The sequence below is a fragment of the Grampus griseus genome (assembly GCF_964374135.1).
Source record: "Grampus griseus genome assembly, chromosome: 18".
In the NCBI taxonomy this organism is placed as follows: Eukaryota; Metazoa; Chordata; class Mammalia; order Artiodactyla; family Delphinidae; genus Grampus; species Grampus griseus.
Genome location: NC_139012.1, coordinates 65,692,591 through 65,720,002, shown reverse-complemented (window position 1 = coordinate 65,720,002; position 27,412 = coordinate 65,692,591). Strand labels below are relative to the sequence as shown.

General features: G+C 35.8%; 1 protein-coding gene across 1 annotated transcript in view; it reads left to right on the top strand.

Moving 5' to 3' along the window:
* Window positions 1-27,412, top strand: part of COG6 (component of oligomeric golgi complex 6) — a 62,034-nt gene that overhangs the window by 24,969 nt on the left and 9,653 nt on the right. The window contains exons 12-18 of the mRNA XM_082675894.1: window positions 849-940; window positions 2,356-2,473; window positions 11,588-11,719; window positions 12,058-12,225; window positions 14,963-15,070; window positions 16,098-16,151; window positions 18,994-19,073. Coding sequence (XP_082532020.1) covers window positions 849-940; window positions 2,356-2,473; window positions 11,588-11,719; window positions 12,058-12,225; window positions 14,963-15,070; window positions 16,098-16,151; window positions 18,994-19,073 — 752 coding nt within the window. The remainder of the gene's footprint in view (window positions 1-848; window positions 941-2,355; window positions 2,474-11,587; window positions 11,720-12,057; window positions 12,226-14,962; window positions 15,071-16,097; window positions 16,152-18,993; window positions 19,074-27,412) is intronic.

Below are 27,412 nucleotides of genomic sequence, written 5' to 3'. Positions count from 1 at the left end.
GCATTTGTTTATTGAACATCTCTTGTGTATGTACTGTTCTACCAAATGCTGCAGAGATGTAAGTGAACCAGAAAACACAATGTCTGTGTTTAGAATCCAGTTAGGAAACAAGAAGACACATATGTTATCAGCAGCTTAATAAGCATAGATGTAATATAATATGTAAGTAAGCACATTCAGTGTGGTTTAGATTGTATTTGTTAATTAGGGAATATAAAGTAAGGGAAAGATTAGTGAGGGATGGATTTTAATTAGAAAAGATTCCTAGTAGTTAAACTTGAGCATATCAAGTTAACCTTGAACTAGATCTGAGGTATTGCCCTGGCAGTATTATAATTGGCCAAAGAGGTTGGTGCTAATTCAAGATTTATCTGCTTTCCGATTCTCTAATAGAAAGAAACTTGGTATAGTCGTTTAAAGAGAAGATTTTTTTTTCATTTTTTTCCTTAATATTCATTCATAGAGCAGTACCTTTTCACTGATAATCTGTTTTTAGGAATGTAACAGCTGCTTTGCAATTTAGTGCTAAACTAAATTCCATTATACGCTGGTGAAAAACCTCGAGATGACCTCATTGTGTTGATTATTTCTGATAGCAATTGCCTTGAACCACATTCTGTAGGTAATGGATCATTTTTTTTATAGAGCATATCTGTGCTAAAGTTTCTGTGTTGTTTTACCATCCTCTGTGATTTAATATTCAGAAATTCTTTATTTAGAAGGAATTTTGTGATTTCTGCAATAATAAAATTTAATCTTTTTAATGCTATTCATACCACATGTGATTAATGAAGAAAAGTTACACTTTTAGGAAATGTTTAGTTTTTTTCTCACGTGTTTTTTAATAGGTTCGAATTGAACAAGTAATAGTTGCTGAACCTGGGGCAGTTTTATTATATAAAATTTCTAACCTCCTCAAATTTTATCACCATACAATCAGGTAAGTGGAATGGTTAAATGTGCTTCTTAAATCCCATGTGACACTTCATTTCAGTTAGAACACAGTGTAATATTTTTTGTGTGTGTATTCTATGCATGACTAAGTGTAACTAGTAGAACCTCCACACCATATGAATCATTATATGCCTATTATACATTCTGTACTTTTGAGGTCCATCGTTTCCTTTTCCCTTTCTTCTCCAAGCATAAGTACACACACATACACATAGCAGTGTAAGTCTATAATATAAGTATTTTTTGAGTCCTCCTATATTAGTAAAAGAGATCCATGGCACCTAAAGCAACTATATGTTATACTCAGAGTAGGGCATAATTAGTAACATGTCCTATTCTGGGTGTTTACATAAATTCTTCTTTAACATTTCGTTTTCCATTAGTGATAGAACAGAACGATAGCTTTATCTCCTCTAAGTAATAGCTGTCTTATCTTCTCTAAATAAAAGTGACTTTATAGATAAGACAAGTGGTTCTTAATCAGATAAAATATGATCTTCAACTCCAAACTTTGCATTCATTTTCACCTTGCAAATATCTTTTGGTGGTATAAATAGACTTGAGCCTTATTGTAGATGTCACTATAAGACCATGTTATATGTGTAGTTGTGTTAAAAGTGTTCTTCCAAGCTATGTATTTGATAGTTTTCATATTAGCCTATTAAAAAACAAGTTTAAATTACTTTTTATCAAGCATGCCAGTGTCAGGAACAGAAGAGTCACTTTCAGTACATGAATAGGAGAATAAAATAGGGAGTTGTTTTATATACATGCTTGTCTTACATTCTGCCAAAAATAAGAAACCCCATTGGATAAGTCTAAGAAATATCCTTGTAATATAAAATTGAGAATTATGGAATGTAGAATAATTATTTCAAAATGTTATCAGATTTTTCGTAATTAGTCTAAATATATGCTATTTAGGTAACTGTATAAAAATTGAGAAGCTTTATAATTTACAGGTGTGTTATTGATACAGTGTAACAGTTTTAATTTAAAAAGCTCAGTATTAATAAAAAATATTTTCTCAATAGAGCTATTGATGGAATGGCTTCCTTAAAATCAGATCTTCTTGGATAATCAAAACATGCATTTACTATAATAGAGGAAAAATAGAAACATGGGTTTGCATATTACAAGTGTTTATTCTAACCCACTGCTTTTCTAAGAGATTGTGAAATATTTAAAACCCTGTAGTTTGTTTTCATTTGTTCATCACCTAACTTAAAAGGAAAAAAACCCTCATTTTTATATGAAACTAGAGTAATTGTTTTTAATTCACAGGTTATATTCTATATAAAAACTTTTATTTAAATCTAGGTCTTTTTAAAGAATTCTACTCAGTTAAAGAGCTGGGTTGTTTTGACCTGTTTTGCAACCTGAAATATTCTTTGCTTTTAGTGGCATTGTTGGAAATAGTGCAACTACATTGTTGACTACCATTGAAGAAATGCATTTGCTGAGCAAAAAAATATTCTTCAGTAGCTTGAGTCTTCATGCCAGCAAATTAATGGACAAGGTACGTTTGAAAAATGCAATTCTTGAACTATGTGAATGTGAGTTTTTCACATTTAAAAATATTGTTTTACTGTTTCCATATTGGTGACAATTTTTTCCCATTCCATTCAGCCTTCTTTTGAGTTCTTCCTGTGAACAACAAAATTCATTTTGAGGTGGCTTACAGGATGTAGGCTTATAATCTGTTCCTGGAACAGTGTAATTTTGAGTCATATAATTAGTGGTAGAATCTCAAGCCCTAGTTTCACTACCATTTTTCAATAACCAAAAATTTGTAATTAAAGCAAACTTACTGTATTTAATAGGTCAGGGCTAAAATGACATACAGATTGGAAAACTTGAACTTTTACTAAATGTTTTTTCTAAACAGCTTACTTAAGTTTTACATTCTTGGTCCAGCTTTGTCCTTATGAAATTTATGTTCCTTTGAGTTATATACTGTAATTAATTATGGAAACAAGGTAACAAAAAACTCCCACAAAAACAAACAAGATAACAAAAAGTCCCACAAAAACAAACAACAAAAACCTGAAAGAGTTCTGTGAGAGCTGATATTTTAAATTGAGCATTGTGTTGTGCAGCAGTAAATTGGAAAGACCTTAAGGAATGGGTTTATAATGATCAAATCCTTCTTTGTTTTCATTTCATTATTAAAGACTCACGTTTTTCAAGGATGCATCACAATCACCATTCTGGCTTTTTTTTTTTTTTTTTAAATTATACTGGTCTATCTAACAGCCTGGTTATATTAGACACAGGTTTGTAGTATAGTGTGGAACAATCAGTAGCAATCCAGTCCAAAGTACCTGGTCTATTTTTACATTCCTAAGCTCAGAGAAGCCTTAATAAGGGTCTGCTTTCTGACCCCCGGCAGCATGAATTTGTGGAGCTGGAGTATTTCCCTTATATATTTTCCTGTATCACAGGAAGTTTACTAACAGTCAATCAGTTCTCATTATAGATATGTTTACATGAGTTCTTATTTAGACAGAATTTTTCTAAAATCATTCATACATGATATAGACTTTGAATGTGAACAAACATGTGCTTCCTAATGAGTACAAAGCAAACAGTCAAGGTCTGTTGGTCTCAGGTTACTTTTCCTTTCACAGAAAATAGACTAATAAATCGGTGATTACTATAGAATACATGTTTTATGAAAGACGTGCCCAAGGTGCTATGCTAGCACAATAAGAAGAGTATGTATAATAATATTCATATTCAGAGAGGGAGCTTTCCAGAGAGGGAGTTAATAAGAATTGAACTTGAAGGACATGGGGGATTAGATAGGTAAAAAAGGAGTGGGTAGAGGAAACAAATAGAATATGCAAGCTAAGAGTCATCAATACACAAATTTTCATTTATTAAAAATCAGTTGGAAACTGGTGTGGCATGTAGATAGGAGAGAGCCAGGTTGCAGACAGGATAGTTAAGGGATTGTCGAAGTAGTTTTAATGAAAATACATACTCTAAGGAAGAGCCATAAGGGGACAGATTCTTGGGGGCTAAAGGTAAACCTTCAGAAGTTGGTGACTGCTTGAATGTGGTTAAATGAGAGGGAAGAGTTCTAAAATAATTCCTAAGTTACCAATCTGGGAATATTGATACTAATCACAAGTATCTGGAATAGAGAGAAAGTGTAAAACTGGGGGGATAAAGGTGATGATATTGTCTAAGTTAGACAAGATCCATGTGGGATGTCCTCCTGCAATCAGTCTGATCTAATGGGGAGCTGTACATTTGGATTTATGGAGCTTTGCATGTAAAAGATAGTTGAGTCCATGTGTTTGTCTGAGGTCACTAGGAATCATGTTTAATAAGAGTAGAGCTTCCAGGACACACAGTCTTGAGAAACAGTGACATTTAAGAGAAGAAAATAAGCGCTACCATGGTAGAATGCTGAGGAAAGATGATTGGAGAGTCAGGAGAGAAATGAGAAGAGGGTTTTATCAGAAAAGCCAAGAGAATAGTTTCAAAAAGGAGGGCATAGTTGATGACAGATACTATATGAAGAGTTCTAGTAAAACAAGGGTGACAGGTTTGTTATCTTTGTCAATATATAGATGATCCATGACTTACTGAGGGCAGTTTTATTCATGTGGTGGGGACAAGAGCCAAATTGCAATATGGGAAACACACATGAACGCGTTACCCAAAGCTTTACCAATTGGAAAACATCTGGGCTAAAAACTGGAAGTAAAATGTAGTAGGCATTCTTATTATGAAATTTGAAAGAGAATAATAAAGCAAAATGGTAAAAGGAAAGATGGAAGTACATTTCTATGATAAATTAGGAAACAGGAAAACAAAATTGATTATTTGTTGAAAAGGTTGACAAAATTGACAACCTTCTAGCAATTCTTTAACCAAGGAAAAAATAAAATTTAAAATTATAGTATCAGAATTAGAGATAATAACCAGAGATGAGGATTAAACTTACTAGAGAATACCATATTAAAATATATAAATTTTATTCTAAAATATATAAAAAGGATGATTTTAAGAAAATAAAATTGACAAAAAATGATTCAAAATGAGGTAGGAAACTTGAATACACCTAGAGAGGAAAGAAAAATTATTAATGAACATGCTGCTAGACTTAATTCAGTTTATATAGATAGCTTTACACCTACAAAGAACAGAATTCTCCAGAACACAGAAAAATATGGAAAGCGTCCAAGTTCCTTTTAGGTGGTGTAACACTGACATAAAGACCTTTTAAAGACAGTACAAAAGTGAAAACCTCAAATCAGTCACTTTTTAAGTTTTTTTAAAAGGTAAATAATTATAAAAATAAATCCAGTATTATATTAAAACCAAGTATTGGTTATTCCCAGGAATATAAGAATATTTCAGTGTTAGGAAATATATTAAATGTTTCAGTGTTAAATTATATTCTCATGATATTTAATTAAATTGTTGAGGGGAAAATATTAGTAAATAAAAAAGTAAAAATACTTAACCATATAAAGATTAATAAAACTAACAGCCAACCTCATGATTAACATAGAAGCACTAGTAATATATTCTATTTAAGTCAAGAAAGAACAAGAAAAGAATATTTGCCAATAACACATTTAAATAATAGAAAATCCAGATAAAGAAATGACACATATAAATATTTTAAAGGAGGAAATATTAGATTGTTTGTGGATGCTCTGACTGTACTTCAAAACCCAAGAGAATTATTTGAAAAGTTGTAGAACTAGTAAATGGATTTAGAAAGGTAATTGGTGACAAGATCAATATACAAAGATCAGTAATTTTCAGGGAAGATGGCAAAGTAGGAAGCACCAGGAATCTGTCACCCCACCTAGATGACAGTTGGACTAGCAGTATTTGTCTAATGTAACTGTTTTGGAACTCTGGAGTCTATTGAAGAATTGCAATTTCTAGGGGAAGGCTTGAATAGTAATAAATTGCAGTCAATTTTGGTCAACTTCAACTCTTAGCATAGTTGCGACTACCCATCTTCCACCCCCAGTGCTGTGTCAGGCAGCTGTACACTTGTTCCTTGAGCACCTTGCACACAGCTTGTAGAGCCAGGGTGAACAAAAAGGAGGGCACTGTCCTCTAAACTTCTGGGATCTGTGCTCTCATCCCAGAGTTGTGAAGAGGAGGGTGGCCATTGTTTTTGCACCTCCCCATTGTGTCAGACACCTCCTCCTGTGGCTAAAGTGACTTCCTGGGGATTTCAAAGACTAGTGCATTTTTCCACCCCCTTAATTTTTTTCTTTTTCCCATTTTGGGAGTCAGACATTAAAGTCTAGGACATTCAAAAGCAACTGTATATATGAGGAAAATTGGAAAGTGACCACATGTTCAGGGAAAGGAGCAGGCTCAGAAAGACCTGAGAAGAACTTCAGTTTATACCTTAACCTGATCCTTGGCTCAGAGAGAGGCTACAACAGTTTTTTTTTAAAAACCCAAAGTAGTAACAGAAAATGGCATCCCTGGAGGAGGGGGAGAATCTGATTTCCAGGGTTAAATTATTACATTCAAATGTTGTTTTCAACAAAAAAATCACAAGGCACACAAAGGAACAGGAAAATATGGCCCATTCAAAGGAGAAAAAAATCAACAGAAACCATTCCTGAAAAAGACCTGATGGCATATCTACTAGACAGAGACTTTAAAACAGTCATGTTAAAGATGCGTCAAGAGAACAGCATATGAACAAAATGGAAATATCTATTAGAGTTAGAAAAATCTCAAGGGAAATCAAAAAGAAATTCTGGAGTTGAAAAGTATAACAACTAGCAAACCAAATGAGGAAGCCTTTAAAAAAGACTCTACAGCATGATCAACTGGGATTTATCCCTGGAATGCAAGGATAGTTCAGCCTATGAAAGTCAGTCAGTATAATTACCACAGTAACAGAACAAAGGGGGAAAAAAGTCACATGATCATCTCAATTGATGCAGAAAAAGCATTTGACAAAATTCAACACTTTTATCATAAAAATACTCAACAAACTAGGAATAGAGGGAAACTACTGCAACATAATAAATGCCATACATGAAAAACCCACAGCTAACATTGTACTCAATAGTGTAAGACTTAAAGCTTTTCGTTTAAGATCAGGAACAAGTCAAGGATGCCCACTTTTGCCACTTCTGTTCAACATAGTGCAGGCATTACCTCATTTTATCGTGCTTCTCTTTATTGCACTTTGCAGATAATTGCGTTTTTTGTTTTGTTTTGTTTTGTTTTTGCGGTACACGGGCCTCTCACTGTTGTGGCCTCTCCCGTTGTGGAGCACAGGCTCCAGACGCACAGGCTCAGTGGCCATGGTTCACGAGCCCAGCCGCTCCATGGCATGTGGGATCCTCCCGGACCGGGGCACGAACCCGTGTCCCTTGCATCGGCAGGTGGACTCTCAACCACTGCGCCACCAGGGAAGCCCAATTGCGTTTTTTTAACAAATCGAAGTTTTGTGGCAACTCTGTGTTTAGCAAGTCCATTGGTGCCATTTTCCAAGAGCATTTGCTCATTTCATGTCTTTGTGTCACATTTTAGTTAATTCTCACAATATTTCCAACTTTTCATTATTATTTGTTACGGTGTTCTGTGTGATCAGTGATCTTTAACATTATTGTAATTGTTTTTTTTGCTTTGTAGTTTTAAGTTATATACATTGTTTTTTAGACATAATGCCATTGCACTCTTAAAAGACTAAAGTATAGTTTAAACATTTTATGTGCACTGGGAAACCAAAAACTTTGGTCTCCAACCTCAGCGAAGCCCTCCATGATGTCCAGCAATCCTGCATGTCCTCAGGCAGCCCCACATATTTAACTTCCTTTCACTTATTTTCTCAAATCTACCATACTGTCTCCTACCAGAAGTGCCAAATTTTGCAAAATTGGATAATAGCCGTTTTAAAATATCTTTGCCAATATGAGCAAAAGTGCTATCTTTTTTTTTTAAATTTAGATTTCAGTTTTTCTAGTGAGAATGAACATTTTAAAGTATGTTTATTGGCTGTTTGTGAATTGTTTTCTCATGTCCTTTGCCATTTTCCTACTAGGCTGTATCTTGTTATTTTCTGATATTTTTTATACATTAAGAGTATTATCTGTCATATATATTATAAATCTTTTCTCCATGTCATCATATACCATTTAATTTTGCTTGTAGTAATTTCTGATACATCACTTTCAATGTTTACATAGTAAAATCTGTAACATTTTTTTTCCTTATTGTTTCTTCTTTGGGAACATGCCATAAAACATACTTCAAAAACTTCCCCACAACAAGAAAATACATGTAGAATTTATTATATGCTAAAGTTAGCATCTATCAGTAGGAAAGTGTTCGATTATTTAATAAATTCATTTAAATGTTTGTTCTTAGGTCTTCCTGTAGTTTCACTTTTATATCAAATTTTTAATCTACCTGAAGTTTATTTTTGTCCATGCTGGGAAGGAAGGATCATACTCATTTTTCCCAAATGGTTATCCATTTATTTTATTTTATTTTCACTCAGAAAACCCCACGAAGTTCTTAAATACTTTATTTCTCTTATAAAGTTAAAATGAAAGTTGCAGGAACATAAAATGGCTAATAAAAGGCAAGTTTTAAGCATGGTATCTTCCTGTTAAAACCCAGAATAGAATAGGATAAAAACAGGAAAAGAAAGAATTGTAATTTGAATATATTAAGTACCAATTAATACTGCAGCCTATGTGAGTTTATAGCAGTGACGGGTGTTGGCTATTATTGTTATTTATTGTTGTCATTATCATCAATAACTGTGCCCTGAAATGTTTTTCTTAGATATGAATTGGTCATATTTAGGGCTATTTTAACATTAAATTGAGATTGGAATATGATACTGTTTACAGTTTATGTGTTGCTTATATATACAACCATTTCAGGTTTCTTTCAGGAATTATCGTTCCTTCACCAAATTTTTAATGTTCCATATTTTATATTAATTATATCTTCATCTTATTCTGCCTCTTGTAAACCATTCATCTCTTCTAAGAAGATTCTAGCCTTATGAGGAAAACAACACTTACTGCAGAATGGTCTTCATTAGCAAAGCACCCAAGTGGAAATTTTTGCTAATAGAATTTTAAGTGGATAGCAGAATTGTTAAGAACAGCTTTTAAAATGAATAAAGCCAGATATGAACTCTTTTCATGATTCCTTCTGTGCTTTTAGAAAGACATATTTAGGAGCTAATTCTTTAGTATGAAAAAAGAAAATGCAAGGACATTATTTTATTGAAAGATGTACCTTTTCCCTAACAAAGCATTTGAAGCACTTAAGTATTCAAGTATGTGTACTCCCTTTCTTATCAGGCTCTTCTGAAACATTCATAACTGTGAATCTGGCAAAGTCTAAAGGGAATATGTGTCTGTACTACAAAAGATACAATGTCATATCCATTTTAGCTAGAGAGACATTTTCTAAAATTCTTTTCACTATAGTAATAGTACAATTCTAATTTAAAAGGGATGGTGTGTCATAAATGAAACCCATATCAAATTAATAGTAGGCAGGATTGACCAGCTCTGTGAAAATAAAACCTAAGTGGTCCTCTAAATTTTGATTTAAATTCTAGGATATCATTACTGTTTAGAATCTCTTTTTACTGTTCAAATTGTAGTACTTGGACCAGCAGCTTGGACATCACCTAGGAGTTTATTAGTTTATCTGAGATTAAAAATCTCAGGCCCCACCCCAGACCTACTGAATCAGAATGTGCATTTTAAGCAGATTTCCCTGGTCACTCATATGCATGTTAAAGTTTGAAAAGTGCTTTTTTTTTTTTTTATTTTGGTGGTACGCGGGCCTCTCGCTGTTGTGGCCTCTCCCGTTGCGGAGCACCGGCTCCGGACGCGCAGCCTCAGCGGCCATGGCTCACGGGCCCAGCCGCTCCGCGGCATGTGGGATCCTCCCGGACCGGGGCACGAACCTGTGTCCCCTGCATCGGCAGGCGGACTCCCAACCACTGCGCCACCAGGGAAGCCCCTGAAAAGTGCTTTTTTTTAAATGAGTATTTTGAGTTTTACATTATTCCTTGCAGATTATTCTGCTAGGAAAAGCAAATAAGAACAGTGTTTTCAGCTAAAATGCTTTTTAAATTTTAAATAAAAGTATGTGAAATAAAAAGTTGTAATTATTTGAAGTTATATCAAACAAATGTTAGTTTGCACTGTTAAATTTATCTTGAATAATATTATTGACTTAAAAAATTTAATTCCGTAAATAAGGTAAGAGGAAACTTCTGGAGGTAATGGATATGGTTTATGGAATGTGGTGATGGTTTAATGGTTACGTTACCAAGTAGGTGCTCATGTGCCCGCAGTTCCAGAAAGCCAAACTCTGACAGTGGGTGTTTGCAGCAAAGTAAGGGTTTATTTGCAGGGTACCAAGCAAGGAGAATGGGCACCTCATGCTCAAAAGATTGGAATTCCTTGATGGCTTTCAGGCAAGGGTTTTTAAAGACAGTGTTAGGGGAGAGGGTCCTAGGATGCGTGATCAGCTTGTAGGCCTTCTGGTTGGTTGGTGGTAAGGTAACAGGGTGATGTTTTGGGAATGTTAACCGTCTGGTTTCAATCAGTCTGGAGTCTAGTCCTTGTGGTCAGCAGGTAGTCACCATCCTCCACCTGGATGGGGGTCTTAGTTTCCCCAGGACAACTCAAAGTATGCATCAGATTGTTATTTATATCCCTTCAGGAGGAACTAGAAGTCTTGTGACTCTCTTGTCCTGATCATTAATTGCTTGGGTCAGCTCTTTGGAACTCACAGAAGGCCTAGGAGACTAAAGCCTTTTGTTCCACAAACAAGAAATGGGGGACATGGAGGGGATTTTGTACCTGGGAAGGCCTCACAGGGTCCTGCTTGGTTTCAGTCTCCCCTTTTCTTTGATACTTCTCAATCCTGAGGGGAACAGGGGCGGGACAAGAAAGAGAGTAAAGCTTTGGATAAAGAGGTTGTTCATAAACTCTGTAAGGGAACTTGGTTTTAGGGGGACTTGGTTTCAGGTATATACTTACTTCTAAATTCATCAAGTTGTATACATTAAATATTTACAGCTTTTTGTATGTCAATCATACCTCAATAAAGTGGTTTTAAAAAAAGCACTTTAGTTCCATTTACTGTTAATTACTGGAACATATATGTATTTAGAGTGAAAGGAGTCTATATATAAAATGAAGCAGTTAATTTAAAAATATGAGGGTTTTTGGGCTTCCCTGGTGGCGTAGTGGTTGGGAATACACCTTCCGGTGCAGGGGACATGGGTTCGAGCCCTCGTCTGGGAAGATCCCACATGCCGCGGAACAACTAAGCCCGTGTGCCACAACTACTGAAGCCTGCATGCCTAGAGCCCATGCTCCGCAACAAGAGAAGCCACTACATTGAGAAGCCTGCGTACCGCAATGAAGAGTAGCCCCCGCTCGCCACAACTAGGGAAAGCCAGGGTGCAGCAGTGAAGACCCAGCACAGCCAAAAATTTTTTTAAAAAAAATAATTAATTAGAAAAATTAAAGTATGTACTAAAATCTTTCATATGAACTATTTTACCATGAACTGGCATTTATGTAGACACTAAAATTTAGTAGAAAAATACAAGCAGTGGATAAGTCATCCTTCATTTTAGGTTGAACTCCCACCACCTGATCTTGGACCAAGTTCTGCATTAAATCAGACACTCATGTTGTTGCGTGAAGTTTTGGCATCTCACGATTCTTCAGTTGTACCGTTAGATGCCCGTCAGGCCGACTTTGTGCAGGTAGGTTGTAAATTCACGTTTAATGATTCTTACTGCTCCTCTATTGTACGTTCTTTTGAAATTCTGGCACTTTATAGCCCATGTATCTTGACAATCCTTCTCATTGCTTTTTCCTTCAGATATTAAACCAGTTCCCTTTAATTTAAAAAGTATATATTCAGTGATGCTTGTTTTAAAAACTATTACAGTTGCGGTACCATTTAATCTTGTTCTTACGTGCTTCTGTAAGTTGGCCCGCTCCCCATTAGTTTGACATTCATTCTGAAGTGCCGTTAACACAGACCCGTATCACTGGTTGGGAAATAAGGAATACATTTGATTTTATTTTTCATTTATAGGTTTTATCATGTGTCTTGGATCCTCTCCTCCAGATGTGTACTGTATCAGCCAGCAATTTAGGCACAGCTGACATGGCCACCTTCATGGTCAATTCACTGTATATGATGAAGACAACATTAGCTCTATTTGAATTCACCGACAGACGTCTGGAAATGCTACAGTTCCAGGTTAATTTTGCCATAAAGTGACTGCTCACTGTGATGAAATCTTTTTGCTATACATGATCTCAGTTACTGGCTTTAAGATAATTTCAGTGACCTGATTTATATGAATCCCTTGTTATAGTCTGATAGAACCCCTCCCTGCCCCCATGCATATTCAGTATTTCAGTTTCGTTTTGGAGAAGCCAGAATATGTAACAGGTAAGATATTTTATTCAAGCCATAGTATGTGGTGTTAGAATGGAGCTTTTCTGACTGATTTGAACTGTTATTCTGTATGCAGATTTCAGTTTCCATACTGTGAATAACGTGCTATATTTTTCAAGCTGTGTAGCTAGTGCAGAAGGTGTTGCAGAGGACAGATATATTTTTATCTATGTGTAAATCAGTGTTAGGCACAACATTACAGTTTGTTATGCCAATCGCTCTGGTCCTATAAGCCAAATGGTATCACTTAAGAGTCACAACAAGGCCATTTATAAAATTTACCAGATACTTGGCTTTTGGTTTTGAAAGAGTGATTTTTGGTAGATAGAATGTTTCAAAAAAAAAACAATAACAACCCTGAGTCTTCTTTGTTATCACAAGTATATAAACAGTTTGGCAGTGGCTACAGTAAAAATTTGTCATTTGGGGTTTTTCTAAGGACTGAGTTTGGGACCTCCAAGTTTGTGATGTTTTCTACTTTCTAATTCTTTCTTTCAAAAGAAATATAATGAAGTATGATTAATTTTTCTTTTTTGCATAATTGTTTAAGTATAATTAGTAAAATCTTTTTTAAAAATAGTCATTGGTTTTTAATGTATTTATCACTAATTCAACCCGAAACTCTGCCATTTGTCTAAATCTCTTCTCAAGATGTGCACCTATATCAGTTGGTCCAGCAATCTGTTTTATCACCAGTTATCTTTGTTTCTCAAATATTCCAAAGTTGTTTTTTGCATTCCAAGAGGACAAGCCCCACCATGTAAGTGCTTTTTGAGCCTGCATCATTCTTGCTGATGGGCTGGTGGCTGGCACTGGTCACGTGGACCAGCCAGAGTCAGTGTGGAGAGGACTGGGCAAGGGTGTGGATGCTGGAAGGCGCGGGCCCCACAGTGATAGTTTTCCTTGTCGAGTAAAAGATTCTTATTTTCAGATCTTTTCTATCACTAGTCCATTAATTTTCTTCCATTCTTTCTTCTTCCAGTGTTTCAAGTGAGAAATCTAGGCTAGTCTGATTCTCTGTTGTTTGTGATAACCTATTTTATTCATGTGGAAGCTTGCGAGGATTTTCCTTTGAGTTCACATATTTCCTCAGGATATTTTTTGGTATGTCTCTTTTTCTATTATTTCCATCTTGGATTTTGCAAAGCCTTTTCAGTCTGAAGATTCCACCCTTTTGTTTTTTGCTCAGTAAAGTTTTCTGTTATCTGTTCACTTCTCCATCTGTTACTTTTTATATTCTGAAGCTCTTGTCCTTAGTTGGCTTTATCTCCTAAATTTGCCTTCTAATTTCTGTTTAAATCTCTTCCCTTTAATATATTTCTTTGATATTTACTCTGTATTACTATTCTTCCACTTTTCTTTCAGATACTAATTTGGTTCTTGGCAGTAACTCTTTCATTAAATATTTCCATTTGCAATCTTGTTTTTCTTGGATTTTCCAGTAAGACTAGTAAGTAAGGGTTCTAAGGTTCTAATTGTACTTTCTTGGGCATTCACTTAAAAAAAAACTAAGGTACCCTGCGTCTTTCAGTAGTGTTGCCTCAGGAAAAGATACTTGTTCTCATTATTCAGGTGGGTTTTCTCATAGAACCTACTCACCTCTTTTAAATCAGTTGTAAGTTTTTTACGGGGAGGGGCTCAGCTCAGTTTTTTACGGGCTGGAGTGACTTGCACGGTGGCAAACATTCAGATGGTAGCAGATAGCATCTCTTAATAGCATACTGTGCCACTGGTAAACAAGCTGGTAAAACTGAGGGGAGTGTCCAGTGAGGGGTAACAGGAAGATCTGTAGACTTACAGGCCTGTACTGGTTAAAGGAAGGAGCAGCCACTTCTCCCCACCTGGGAATACTTCATCCCATCAGGTAGTCTCCTTCTGCGGCTTCTGCCCCCATGAGCATTAGGTGGCTTCCCCAAGAATAGCACCAAACAGGTGACCACGTACAAGTCCCACCTGCTAGCTGGCAGCTCCTGAACTTGACATCTTTGCCCAGCCTTCTGCTGGTTCCTCAACAGTCCCCTAGTTGTCGCAAATCCGCCTTCCTCTGGAGGACTTACTGCCTCAGCCCCCGTGGGATTTCCTTCAGACTTCTCCAGATGATGTATTTGATTGGTTGAGTTAGTCCAGCAAGTTGGGAGCATGAGGCAGTGTGGATGTGAGGGACATCAGGTCCTCATCTTCCCAGAATTCTTTCTAAGTATTTTATTTTACACTGTTGTTCATGAGTAGTTTTTGTTTGTGTCTTGCTTAATACCAGCTTTTAAAAGAGCCAAGAAGCAACCCAAATTTTTCGACTAGTGGCTAGTCCTGGAATCCTCAAGTAAGACTTTCCCTCCCTTTCGTAAGAGGACTTCCTCTTTGGGGAAGGAAAAGTCTTTGTACAGGAGCAGTCCCTATCCTTCATATTTTGGCCTCATAGCCGCTGCAAGGAACACGTCCATGATGAAGAGCTAAGACTCCAGGCTAGTCTACTTCTACTCTCAATCAGTCTTATTCTTCTTTTAAAATATTTTCTTTTAACTGTGTTTTATTTTAGATTGAAGCACATTTGGACACACTTATAAATGAGCAAGCTTCTTATGTTTTAACTAGAGCAGGCGTGAGTTATATCTATAACACCATACAGCAACATAAACCCGAACAGGTAAGCACATGGATCTTCCTAACTAGAGAGATACACCAATTTAGAGTACGGCTTCTAGAGCTAGACACTTAGTAGTAATTTTTCACTGGGAAGGTGACTTCTCTCTCTGATTCCTCATCATCTGTAGATTGAGGGTAATAATATCTGTAACATAGAATTGTTCTAAGATTGAGATAATACCTGTGTAGTTCTTGGAGGACTATCTGAGATATAGTAGGGTGTCCCAAAATACTATCTTTTTTACTATAGATAGTTTGGGTTACAAGTAATGAAAATATACAAAAATTAGTATTGAAAAATATATAAAGAATACTCATATTGGTAAATTTTTTAGTCCTTTATCACCATTGATTTATTAAGTGCATAGATTACTATATAAATAGCAGTCATCCCCCCTTTTAATTTAGCAAATCATGGTCTATTACTTCGGAAAGGTAAATACTTCTGGGGCTAACATCTGATCTTAAGTTATAGAACTCCAGTAGAATTAGAAAATGGAGTGGTGGGAACCCTAGAAAACCATGTAAGCCTCTTTCTTTAAAAAGCAAAATACTTTTAAATAACATTAACATGAATATTTTATAGCCCAGGGACAAGGTTTGAATTTTTTCTTTTGATAAGGTAATAAGCAAATTTCTACCAGTAGGAGCAAATTCTGCTGCCTTTTTATATTATCTAAAATTATCAAGGCAACTCTTAAAGCCCCCATGTCTTACTGCCATTCCTCAGTGCTTTATTGCCCTTTTTTTCTTGCTTATGATTAAATCTGAAGTATCCTTTTATTTCCATTGTTAATAAACTTATGTGCTTCTCCAACAAATATTATTGAGTGCCTTCACGCTAGTTATACAAAATGAACAAATCACAGTCCCTCTTTTAATTGAGGTTGGAGATAGGACACTTGAGTTCTTTGGAAATAAGCTAAATTTTCAAATTCGGGCAATCTACTAATGGATTGTATTTGAGAAGTGAAGTGTAACATATAGTACCTGTTTTCATCTTGGTTTTGTCCCTTTTTTTTTTTAAGGGCCCGTTAGCTAATTTTCCCAACCTAGATTCTGTGGCACTGAAGGCTGCAATGGTAAGTACATAATAAAGCATTTCAACATACGTTTCCTTATGGAACATTATTCTTATTTTTTCCTGTGTGATATTTATTGTCTCGGGTGATAATTTTATCTCTTCATATGCAGTATTCACGTTGGGTCCAGTCATAATGTTGCACATGTATTCCTTTAACTAAGGAGATCTGACCAAGGCATAACATTTGTAGTAATATTGCACCATACCCTAATAGTGTCATTATTCCTGTTTAGGTTTTCTTCAGTTTCAGAGTTTTACTCCTAACCTAATGGAGAAAGGAATGAGAGACACGAAGGAGTTAGCTATATATCATCATAGACGTCCATCTGTCAGTGATCCTGGGCTTATAGTTCTTGACTTCTTCCTGAGTTGATAACTGAAATTGGATTCCAATCTTAAAATATACTCTTGACTGTGACGCTCACCGAACCTCCACTTTATTACCTTCTTTTCAAGTGATGAGCTTGCTTGCACATCCCTTTCTGCATGAGCACCACTTCTTGTAGCATGTTTCCACATCTTAAGTACATACTTTGCCTATATATGTGTGTGTGTATACACACACCCACACACAGCCATCAGTTGGATGACACTCATTTAGTCCTCATAGGAATGATCCCCTTTGGAAGCTTTATGATACGAATTCTAGTGGTAGTAATAATAAACAGTAAGTAATGACAACGTCCATTAACATATATTGAGCATGACACACATTTTTAATGTACTAACTCTTTAATCCTCCTAACAACCCCATTCAACCCAGTACTTACGCTCTTACCTGCTATATGTACTGCCTGTCCTATGTGTTTCAATACTCACTGCCACAGTGGTTTGACTTCGATAAACAGTTCTCTTGGGTGACTTCTCTGATGCCAGGGCTTTCCTATCCATCATCTGACAGAGCTAAATTTAACTGAAAATAAAGGGTAGACCCACAAGATACCCAACAAATGCAAAGAATACAGAGCTGACAGAGTTAACATTAGACAAGGTAGATTTTAAAAACACTAAATATCATAAATAAGGAACATTATGTCATGATAAAAGACAGCATATAAAAAGTAAGTCATAACTTGTGTATATCCAACATAACAGTAAAAACTGTAGAAATGCAAAGATTTGATTCTGAAAAGTGCAAAAATAAATGAATACATTTTACATTCATTAAAAAAGATAAGTTTCTTAGAAAGTTAAATGTACACTCACCATACCGCCCAGTAATTCCACTTTAAGGTATTTACTGCCCTCCCCCGCACCCCCGCTCCAGCAAAATGAGGATATAGGTCTACGCAGAGATCAGTAACCTTAGTACTCAGTAAATGTGTGCGTCCCGCCTATTTCTCCTTCTCCAGTGACGCATATCCAGTTCATAATATAAACTCACACAATATATTTAAGCCCTATTACAGGTTCGTATATGCCTGATCTTAACTTTAAAAACAATTGAGTTGAATATCTTAGGTGTCTCTAAAGAAACAAACTCTTGATTGAGTTTTATGTGTGATCCATTGTTTTATCTATAACTGTTTGGTGCCCCAACTTGGATGCTTCAAAGGCACGTCAGTTCACCATATCCCAAACTGAGCTCTTCTAACTCTTCCCCACCAGCCCCAACCCCAGGTCCTTTTCCAAGTGTTCTTAACTCAGAAAGTATAAGAGCATCTGTCCACTAATTATTTCAGCATTTATTAACCAAGTATCTGCTATTATCTAGGTATCATGCTGAGAACTGGAATGATCTAGTAAGAGATGCAGTTATCACACAACTAAATAAATATATAAAGAGTACAGTTGTGAATTGTGATAATGCTGTGAATTACACAGATCCAAAACCTGGGCGTCAGCCCCTTTATCCTGTCTGTCACTAACCAAATCTTGATGATTTTGCTCTCTAATTCTCTCAGATATCTAATCTTCTCTTCACTCCGATTGCCCTTGGCGTCTAAGATGCCGCAAGAACTACCTATGTGGTGTCCTTTCATCTGCTATTACAACCTCCCCTTCCATTCTTCTTGCTGTAGCCAGATTTAGCTTCTTAAAATTTAAATCAGATGATTTCCCTTCTTTGGTGGTTTCCTAATGCTTTTACAGTAAGAATTAAAATCTCCTAGAAACCATGCAAGTCCTGCATGGAGTGATCTCTGGTAGGCATCCTCTTTCTCACCTAAGCCTTCCTCCACACCAGCCCCACTACACACTTAACCTAACATCTATTCATCATTAAGATTTCACGTAAAACGACCTTTCCTCAGAAATGCTTTTGCCAAACGTACAGGTTAGGTCTGTGTCCTCCTGATTGATGCTTTTGTAGTATCTTGGTTTTTCCTTTATTTACATTATTATTTGTTCACTACCTCTCTCACTAGGCCATAAGCTCTGTGAAGCTAGGGACTGCCCTCTTTTGCTCACCGTTCTATTTACATTATGTTATATGGCACCTTACCAATAACAGGCACTCCATAAATATTAATTTAATGAATAGAGGAGTGAATAATTAAGAGATACATTGCATTTAAGAAAGTAAGGTAGACTTGAGATCTGAAGACTTTACTTCTTGCTAATATTATTACCCAAGAAGTTTGGTGAGGGAGATCAGGATAAATGGCTTGGATCAGAATTTTGAAAGTAGGTATTGCTGATACTGACTGCATTAAAGAGTTGACACTTTCAGTGAGTTTTTAGTTAAAATGTGTAAGGAATAGCTCATTTTGATCATGAAGAACTCGTTATTTGGTATATGGGATTTTTACTAAGATTTAATCCTTAAAAGAGATGCTTATTTGGGATGTCTGTTAGCAGATATATGCACTTTGTGTTTTGGATGTCTCTGTTTTGTTTAGGTTCAGTTTGATCGCTATCTGTCAGCCCCAGACAACCTGTTAATGCCACAGCTGAACTTTCTTCTAAGTGCCACAGTGAAGTAAGTATTTTTTGGTCCCAATTAGCTGGTAAAGAGTCACATATTTTTAAATGCCAAGAACATTTATAAGAAAAAAAATTACTTTCAACGTATTTTGATTGTATAGTATGGACCTAGCATCCTGTTATAAATTCATACTAATTATAATGACATTAAAAAATTGAGATATACATATGGTTTATGTAAATAATAGTGCAACTAAGAATTGGTCAGTACCTATTTACCCCTTTTTTCATTCAGAAAATTTCTAAAATGTTTTTTGCAAAATATTCTAAAATTAAATGTAACCTATGAATGTATTTTCAGGTTTCTTTAAGAAGAAAAATTATGGTATCAGTTTGGCTACTTATTTTAAAAATCAGGTTGCTATGAAAATGTAAGTCATTTAACACATTTAAGATTCAACATTAAAGCAGATTTTCTAACTGCTTTTTCCCCCTTTTTTGATTGATGGCAGGTCCTACCCTCAAAAATACGTTCTGTTCTTATTTCTCCTACTGTATAGGCATAGTATTATATTTGATCTTATTTATAAAGCATTTGAAATAATAGGAGATAACTTTCATTTAGTTAAATTTTGAACCTTTTCAAAATGATAATTCATTTTTAAGCAAAAATATTTTCACGTCTTTATGTTCTCAATTTCTTTCTATTCATATTGTATTTAAAATGTCAATTGTTTCTTTGAAATAGAGCTTTGAAATGTAAAACTTTCTTTTTTTCATTCCGTCTCATTTTGTTTTGTTAATATTCTGTTCTCCTGAACTTTGCTTGTCTCTGCGGTTGCAGTACCTTTGGGACACCTGTCATTGTCTCCCTTTTTCTCGTCTTGTAGTTTGACTGCCTTTCAAAGGAGATTTTGACTGAGCACTTCATCCTTGGCATAAACTATTGAATACATTTAGGTAGCCAGAAAGTGAGGTTGTATAGATAATAAAGAAAAGAATAGAAAATTAAAATACCCTTAAAGAATTCTTCCTTCCTTGTAATGAATTAGAAGGGCGTTGTTCTTTTTTCAACGCCAGACTCCAACATTTACCTTTTAATGGTATAAAAATAGAGGTTTGACTACAGAAACCACAGCTATGCATATTTATAAAATATTCTCAGTGTCTTTTCTTACTGAGTCAGAATTGTTTATATGAGTAATTTAAGAAATAAAGAGACCATAGATACTTCCTAAAGTGAGCTTGTGGAAAAGTGGATATGATTTTGAGGATTCTTTCAGGAATCTTCCTCTATTATATATGCTAGAAACAAAGCAGGTATCTTTAAAAAGAATTACTTTGGTTTTTTAAAAGAGGTAGGGGCTTCCCTGGTGGCACAGTGGTTGAGAGTCCGCCTGCCGATGCAGGGGACATGGGTTCGTGCCCCAGTCTGGGAAGATCCCACATGCCGCGGAGCGGCTAGGCCCGTGAGCCATGGCCGCTGAGCCTGCGCGTCCGGAGCCTGTGCTCCGCAACGGGAGAGGCCACAACAGTGAGAGAATAGTTTTCTTCTCTTTAACTGCCTCCTTTTAAGCCACCTGTCTTTAACTCTCAGGAATACCTGTGTAAACAAAAATAACGCAAGTTTGGGAGTGGGGGTGGGGTTAGCCTACCAGAGAAATAACGACTAATTGGAAACAGTCTCAAACAGTGCTTTAGAGACCTCGGAAAGTCCAAGCCTTAAAAGTAAGGCTAGTCTGTTCTACAGTAAAGGCTACTTTTTTTTTTTTTTTTTGCGGTACACGGGCCTCTCACTGTTGTGGCCTCTCCCGTTGCGGAGCACAGGCTCCGGACGCGGAGGCTCAGTGGCCATGGCTCACGGGCCCAGCCGCTCCGCGGCATGTGGGATCTTCCCAGACCGGAGCACGAACCCGTGTCCCCTGCATCGGCAGGCGGACTCTCAACCACTGCGCCACCAGGGAAGCCCTAAAGGCTACTTTTGACTCACACTAATAAAGCTTAAAAACAAACCTCTAGAAGATCACGTGGATCTTTACTAAATTAACTGCCTTCCAGAACAAAACTTAGCACTCGTAAGTATGACAGAATACAGACAATCAACAGTGTAGCATTTATAATGCTGAGCATGCAATAAAAAAAAACCACTTAGGTTTTAAGTAGTAGGAAAATATGAACCAAAACTAGAAGCAAAATCTGTCAACAGAAACAGACTTACTGACAGAGTTTACAGAATTAGCAGGTAAGGTCTTTAAAAAGTGTGTTCAACAACTTAAAGGAAAATTATATTGAGAGGAAAAGTTAGGAATTTTACAAAATGGGAATTCTAGGCCTGAAAAGTACAGTATCTAAAATGAAAATCTCACTGGATAGGCTTAACTGTCAGTTGGACATTCTAGAGCGAAAGATAAGTCAACTTGAAAAAAGGACAATAGAAATTGTCCAAATGGAAGCACAGATAGGAAAAAATTAAAAGCTGGAAAAAAGATGAAGAGAGTCTAGGTGAATTGTGAGATAATAATAAACATTCTAATACAGGTGTAAGTGAAGTGTCATAGTGAGATTGAGGCATAAAAAATTTGAAGGCATAAAAGAATTTTTTTCAAATCTGATGGAAAACATGAACCCACAGACTGAAGAAGCTAAATAAATCACAACAAGGAAAGCTGTACCAAGGTACACTGTAATTAAATTATTGAAAACCAGTGATAAAGAGAGAAAAACTTAAAAAGTAGCCAGAGGAAAAAAAGATGTATTATATGTGGGAACAATGATAAGTATACTACTGACTTCTTGTTAGAAACAGTTCAAACCAGAAAACAATAGAATAGCATCTTTAAAAAGGTGGATGTTAAAACACTTTCAACTTTGTGTATTCATCAGAAGTATTTTTCAAACTGAAAGTGAAATAAATACATTTTGAGATAAGATAAACAAAAGTAGAGAGGATTGGGCTTCCCTGGTGGCGCAGTGGTTGAGAGTCCACCTGCCGATGCAGGGGACACGGGTTCGTGCCCCGGTCCGGGAAGATCCCACGTGCCGCGGAGCAGCTGGGCCCGTGAGCCATGGCCGCTGAGCCTGTGCATCTGGACCCTGTGCTCCGCAACGGGAGAGACCACAACAGTGAGAGGCCCGCGTACCACAAAAGAAAAAAAAAAAAGTAGAGAGGATTTATCATCAGTATACTGCAAGAAATGATAAAGGAAGTTCTTCAGGCTGAAGGAAAGTGATACCAGAAGAAAACTCCTATTTACACAGAGGAATGACAAGTGCAGGAAATGCTAAATATAAAAGATAGTAGACCATTTGAAATAAAAATAATAACTGAATTGCGGAGTTCTTAACACAGAGAAATAAAGTTTATGACTACAAAAGCACAAAAGATGGAGTGGGAGGGAAGTAGAAGTATAGTGTTGTGATGTTGTAAGTTTACTCATGAAGTGTATAATATTGTTTAAAGGTAGATTGTAAACCTTACAGCAAGCACTAAAATAAATTATCTAACATGCCAACAGATAAAATAGAATGTTAAAAAAACTGTTATATCAAAAGAAGGCAGAAAAGAAAAGAACAGATGGGACAAATATAAAACAAGTAACAAGATGATAGACTTAAATTCATCCTTATAAGTAACTATATTAAATGTAAAAGAACTACACACTCCAGTTAAAAAGCAGTGGTCTTAGATTGGGCGAAAATGCACGTGACCAAACTGTCTGCTGTCTATAACAAATCCACTTTAAATATAAGGACACAGTTTAAAAATATGGTATAATATATACCATGCAAATAAAAATTATAATAAAGTTGAAGTAGCTATATTCTGATATTAATATCAGAAAAATTAGACTGATAGATAATACCAAAGATAAAGAGGGATATTTCATAATTATAGGATCAATTCATGAAGAAGATATAATAGTAAATATGGGCAACTAGTAGCAGAACTTCATAAAACATGAAGTATAAGTTTATAGAATTGAGGAAGAATAGATAAATTGACATTTATTTTGACATTTCAACCCTCCTCTGTCAATAATTGATAGGAAAATTAGAAAACTAGCTCAGTGTAAAAGAACTGAACAATGTTGCTAATCAGCTCAGCCCAATAGAAAGAGAAGCCCACACACAACTATGGAAAATAACATTCTTTTAAAGTGCATATAAAACATTCACCAAGCTAATGTAAAAATGAACAAAAAGAAAATAAGAAAGCCACTAGTGAGTATTCCCATCTATGAACATGGTGTGCCTGTTTATCCAGATCTTCTTTTAGAATTTTCAGTAAAGATTTACAGTTTCTTCATATAATTTTCCATGTATGTAACTGGGTTTATTCCTAGGAAACAATTCTGTGGCTTTTATAAGGTCTTTTATTTTCCATTACATGTTCTGATTAGATACTGCTGATGTACAGGGAAAGTACTAAATTTTTTGTTAATTTTGAATCTGGCCAGTTAACTAAACTCTTAGTTCTATTAGTTTATCAGTTGTTTGCCTTGATTTTTTGTTTTTGGTACAGACATCTAAAGTTAATGAGTTTCATTAATTTTTTTCAGTTTTATGACTAAACTCACTGTATTGGCTAGGTGCTCCAAAGTAAACAGTAGAGGTAATGGTGAGTGTGCATATTTCATTTTGAACTTTAATGTTTCTGATGTTTCATCATCAAGTGTGATGTTTGTTGTAGATTTCCAGTGTTCCAACATGGACACATGGTATTCATCTCTAACTGGGTGTGTAGTGTAGTAATCTGTAAATTCAGCATAACTGCAGTCAAAATTGCCGTGGAACCATTTTATTAAATATTTATCTAGAAAGAAATATATGAGAGGAGACTCTGGTCACTTTTGACCATCTCCACAGTTGCCACTCTGGTCCAAGGTGGTATCATCTGTGCCTGGGTTATCATGTTAGCCTTGGATCTATTCTGTTTTCGCCCTTGCTCTCTCTATCATTGCCACACCAACCTCTACGATCTAATCTTAGCATCTCAACTAGAGTGATCCTTGAAAGGGTCGCCTTCACTTAACCCTCCATTTTACAGAAGAGGACATTTTTAGAAAGGTTAAATAATTGAAACAAGGTGAAACAATTAGCAAGAAGCAGAGCCAAGATTCGAATCCAGTATTCCAGAGCCTATTCTCTTTAACACTAGCTTTTACTGTATTTTTATTAACTCCTTCTATGTTGAGATTACATTGTTTTATTATTTTTAGAGGAAGCTCAGAAATGTTAGGCATGTGTAATAGATAAGGCTTATGTGAGATATGTGCCTTGGTCTCATCTAAAATATGCTTTAATTTTACTCCGAATGACAGAAAGCTGACCCACTATGGCATCTTTGGTGTGTATATTGTGATAAAGAGAAAACAAAAATGTACATTTTTAAACCAGTCTATTGTAAGTGTATTTTTTTCTTAGTTTTCCAGGTTTAAACTGTTAACACCTTCTTTTCTCCTGTGGCGTGTTTGATTGCACTCTTAACTGTGGCACTGTAATAAAGCTCAATTTTAGTGATCACAGAACCTGAATGTTGAAATAAGTTATTTTTAGAAGTGCTGGGTTTATGGTAATGATGAAAGTTGTATTACGTTGTTATGGCAACCAAAATCCTAAAGTACTGATTAATGACAAGCTCACTGATTCTGGAAGTAAGCAGTTCATTTCTTATCACGGCTCAGTACTTTAAATAATTATTTAAAATATACATAATTTCAGTGAACATATTTTAAAGTGAGAACGGTATCTCCGTTTAGTTATACAATTATCTTTGTTAGTATTTTTAAAATTTATAATACCATATTTTTATGGCATTATGACATTTATAACTGGGCAAGTTAAATTTCTTAAGGTATGGAATTCCCGTGCATAGGTAACTAAAATATGTTGCCTTTATGTGAAATTATGTAACAAACTCATCTTCTCCTCATTTATTTCTTCTTCTTTTTTCTCATAGCACGTTAACTATATCTTTGATATATACTGGTATAGCAAACTATATGGGAAAAGAAAAACTGTACTTTGGAAAAGTAAGAAAGACTTTCCAAAACATGAAAATAAGGCACATAGGGTCTGGGAGAACAGCATGTCTTTTTTTTTTTTTTTTAAATTAATTAAGTTATTTATTTTTGGCTTTGTTGGGCCTTCGTTGTTGTGTGTGGGCTTTCTCTAGTTGCGGCGAGAGGGGGCTGCTCTTCGTTGCGGTGTGCGGGCTTCTCGTTGCGGTGGCTTCTCTTGTTGCCGGGCACGGGCCCTAGGTGCATGGACTTCAGTAGTTGTGGCATGCGGACTCAGTAGTTGTGGCTCGCGGGCTCTAGAGCACAGGCTCAGGAGTTGTGGTGCATGGGCTTAGTTGCTCCGCGGCATGTGGGATCTTCCCGGACCAGGGCTCGAACCTGTGTCCCCTGCATTGGCAGGTGGATTCTTAACCACTGCACCACCAGGGAAGCCCCATCATGTCTTTTCAGTGTCATACTGAAACATTGTTAACAGGCCCATCAAAAATTATTTAATTATTTAAGAGGAATGCACCCTTGTTTGATTCTCTGTTTACTGTTGATTAAAGGTTCCATGGTTTTCCATGTCCTGTGTTTTTTCTTGCTCCATGGGATGTTAACTCATTTTATTTGTAACTTAATTTATTCTAACCTTCCTTTTTAAATACCTGTAAATGACCAGTTCCTCAGAATGTTTTAACCAGCTTTACCATCTTAGTAATTTCCTCATTGAGTTATTAAATTTTTGACATTCTTTATTTGTATGAGTCATGTTTTTAAATTTTTTGAAATTACCGTGAGAATTTTATGGTAGTAAAGAAACCAAGAAAGTTAATGGTCTAACTTTATAGATGAATCTTGGCTTACATTCAGATTTTGCTTTTCCATTTTAGCTGGCCTTTTGCATATCTGTTGGTCGTGTGAAAAGCAGAACTTACCTTTAGAATTTTGACATAGAGAAACAGTTCTGAATGTACTGTCCATCAGCTATGTGATTGGCTGTGATTGATCAAAATATAGAAAGTAAAATCTGAGGTGGGTACCCATGCTGGAAAATAGCATACATGACTTAAAGGAAAAAAAAGGTACTGCTTTTCTTTACCTGTAGACGAAGTGATCAGTAGATAAGGACATTCCACGTTTTCAGAAGCACATGACTAGACTGAGATGATTTGCTGGTCATTTTGTATTTATAGAATTCCTGAATTTTTCTATTTTGAATATTGATTTTATTTGTCACTATAATTTATCATTATTTGAACTCTGTATTTCATACATGGTATTAGTGAATAATTTGGGCCACGACACCAGGCAGGCAGGCAGATATACAGATACATGTGTATACTTTTTCACATAAAGGATGAACTTACATAGTAATTAGCATTATAAATAAGGAGGAGGAGATAGTAAAATGGCAAGAAAATTGCTTTAGCACTTTAGAAACACCACCCATTTTTATACAAGTAACTGATATGCTTACTACAGTTCATTATTTAGGGAACCCAATTCTCCAAAGTAATGTGTGTGTCTGTATGTATATGTGTATGTATGGGTGTAAATAAACACATAGAGATGTTTTAACCACAGTTCATTAAAATGCTCTTAACTCTCAATGAAATGATATAATTTTAAAGCTGGAAGTGTCTTGTAAAGATTATCGAGGTCAGTATTTTGTTTTACAATAGTGAAATTAAGTCCTGGAACGGTTAAATTACTTGTTCGAGGCAGCAGTAAGTAGCAGAACTTCAACTAGAGTCGAGATCTCCTGACAGTAATGTCCTTCACTATACCATTTTATCTCTACCATATATAATTCATTAGGAAAACATCAATGAACATGAGTGTATGGACATGTACCTGGCTTTGGTAGTGATAAATGAACTCTTAACATTTGTCCAGAAATATGGACTCACTATCAGGCACAGTTCTTGCTCTTTACAGTTTGGATTTGACTCAGATTCACTTGGAGAATGTCTATTTCCATTGCATTTCTATCCTCTGGATTTTTTTTCTTACTAAGTTATGAGCATTTTTTTCTTATTAATCATCCATTTAATACACATCAGTGTATACATGTCAATCCCAATCGCCCAGTTCATCACCCCCCACCCCCACCCCGCTGCTTTCCCCCCTTGGTGTCCATACGTTTGTTCTCTACATCTGTGTCTCTATTATTTCAGCCCTGCAAACCGGTTCATCTGTACCATTTTTCTAGGTTCCACATATATGCGTTAATATACGATATTTATTTTTCTCTTTCTGACTTACTTCACTCTGTATGACAGTCTCTAGATCCATTCATGTCTCAACAAATGACCCAGTTATGTTCCTTTTTATGGCTGAGTAATAATCCATTGTATATATGTACCACATCTTCTTTATCCATTCGTTTGTC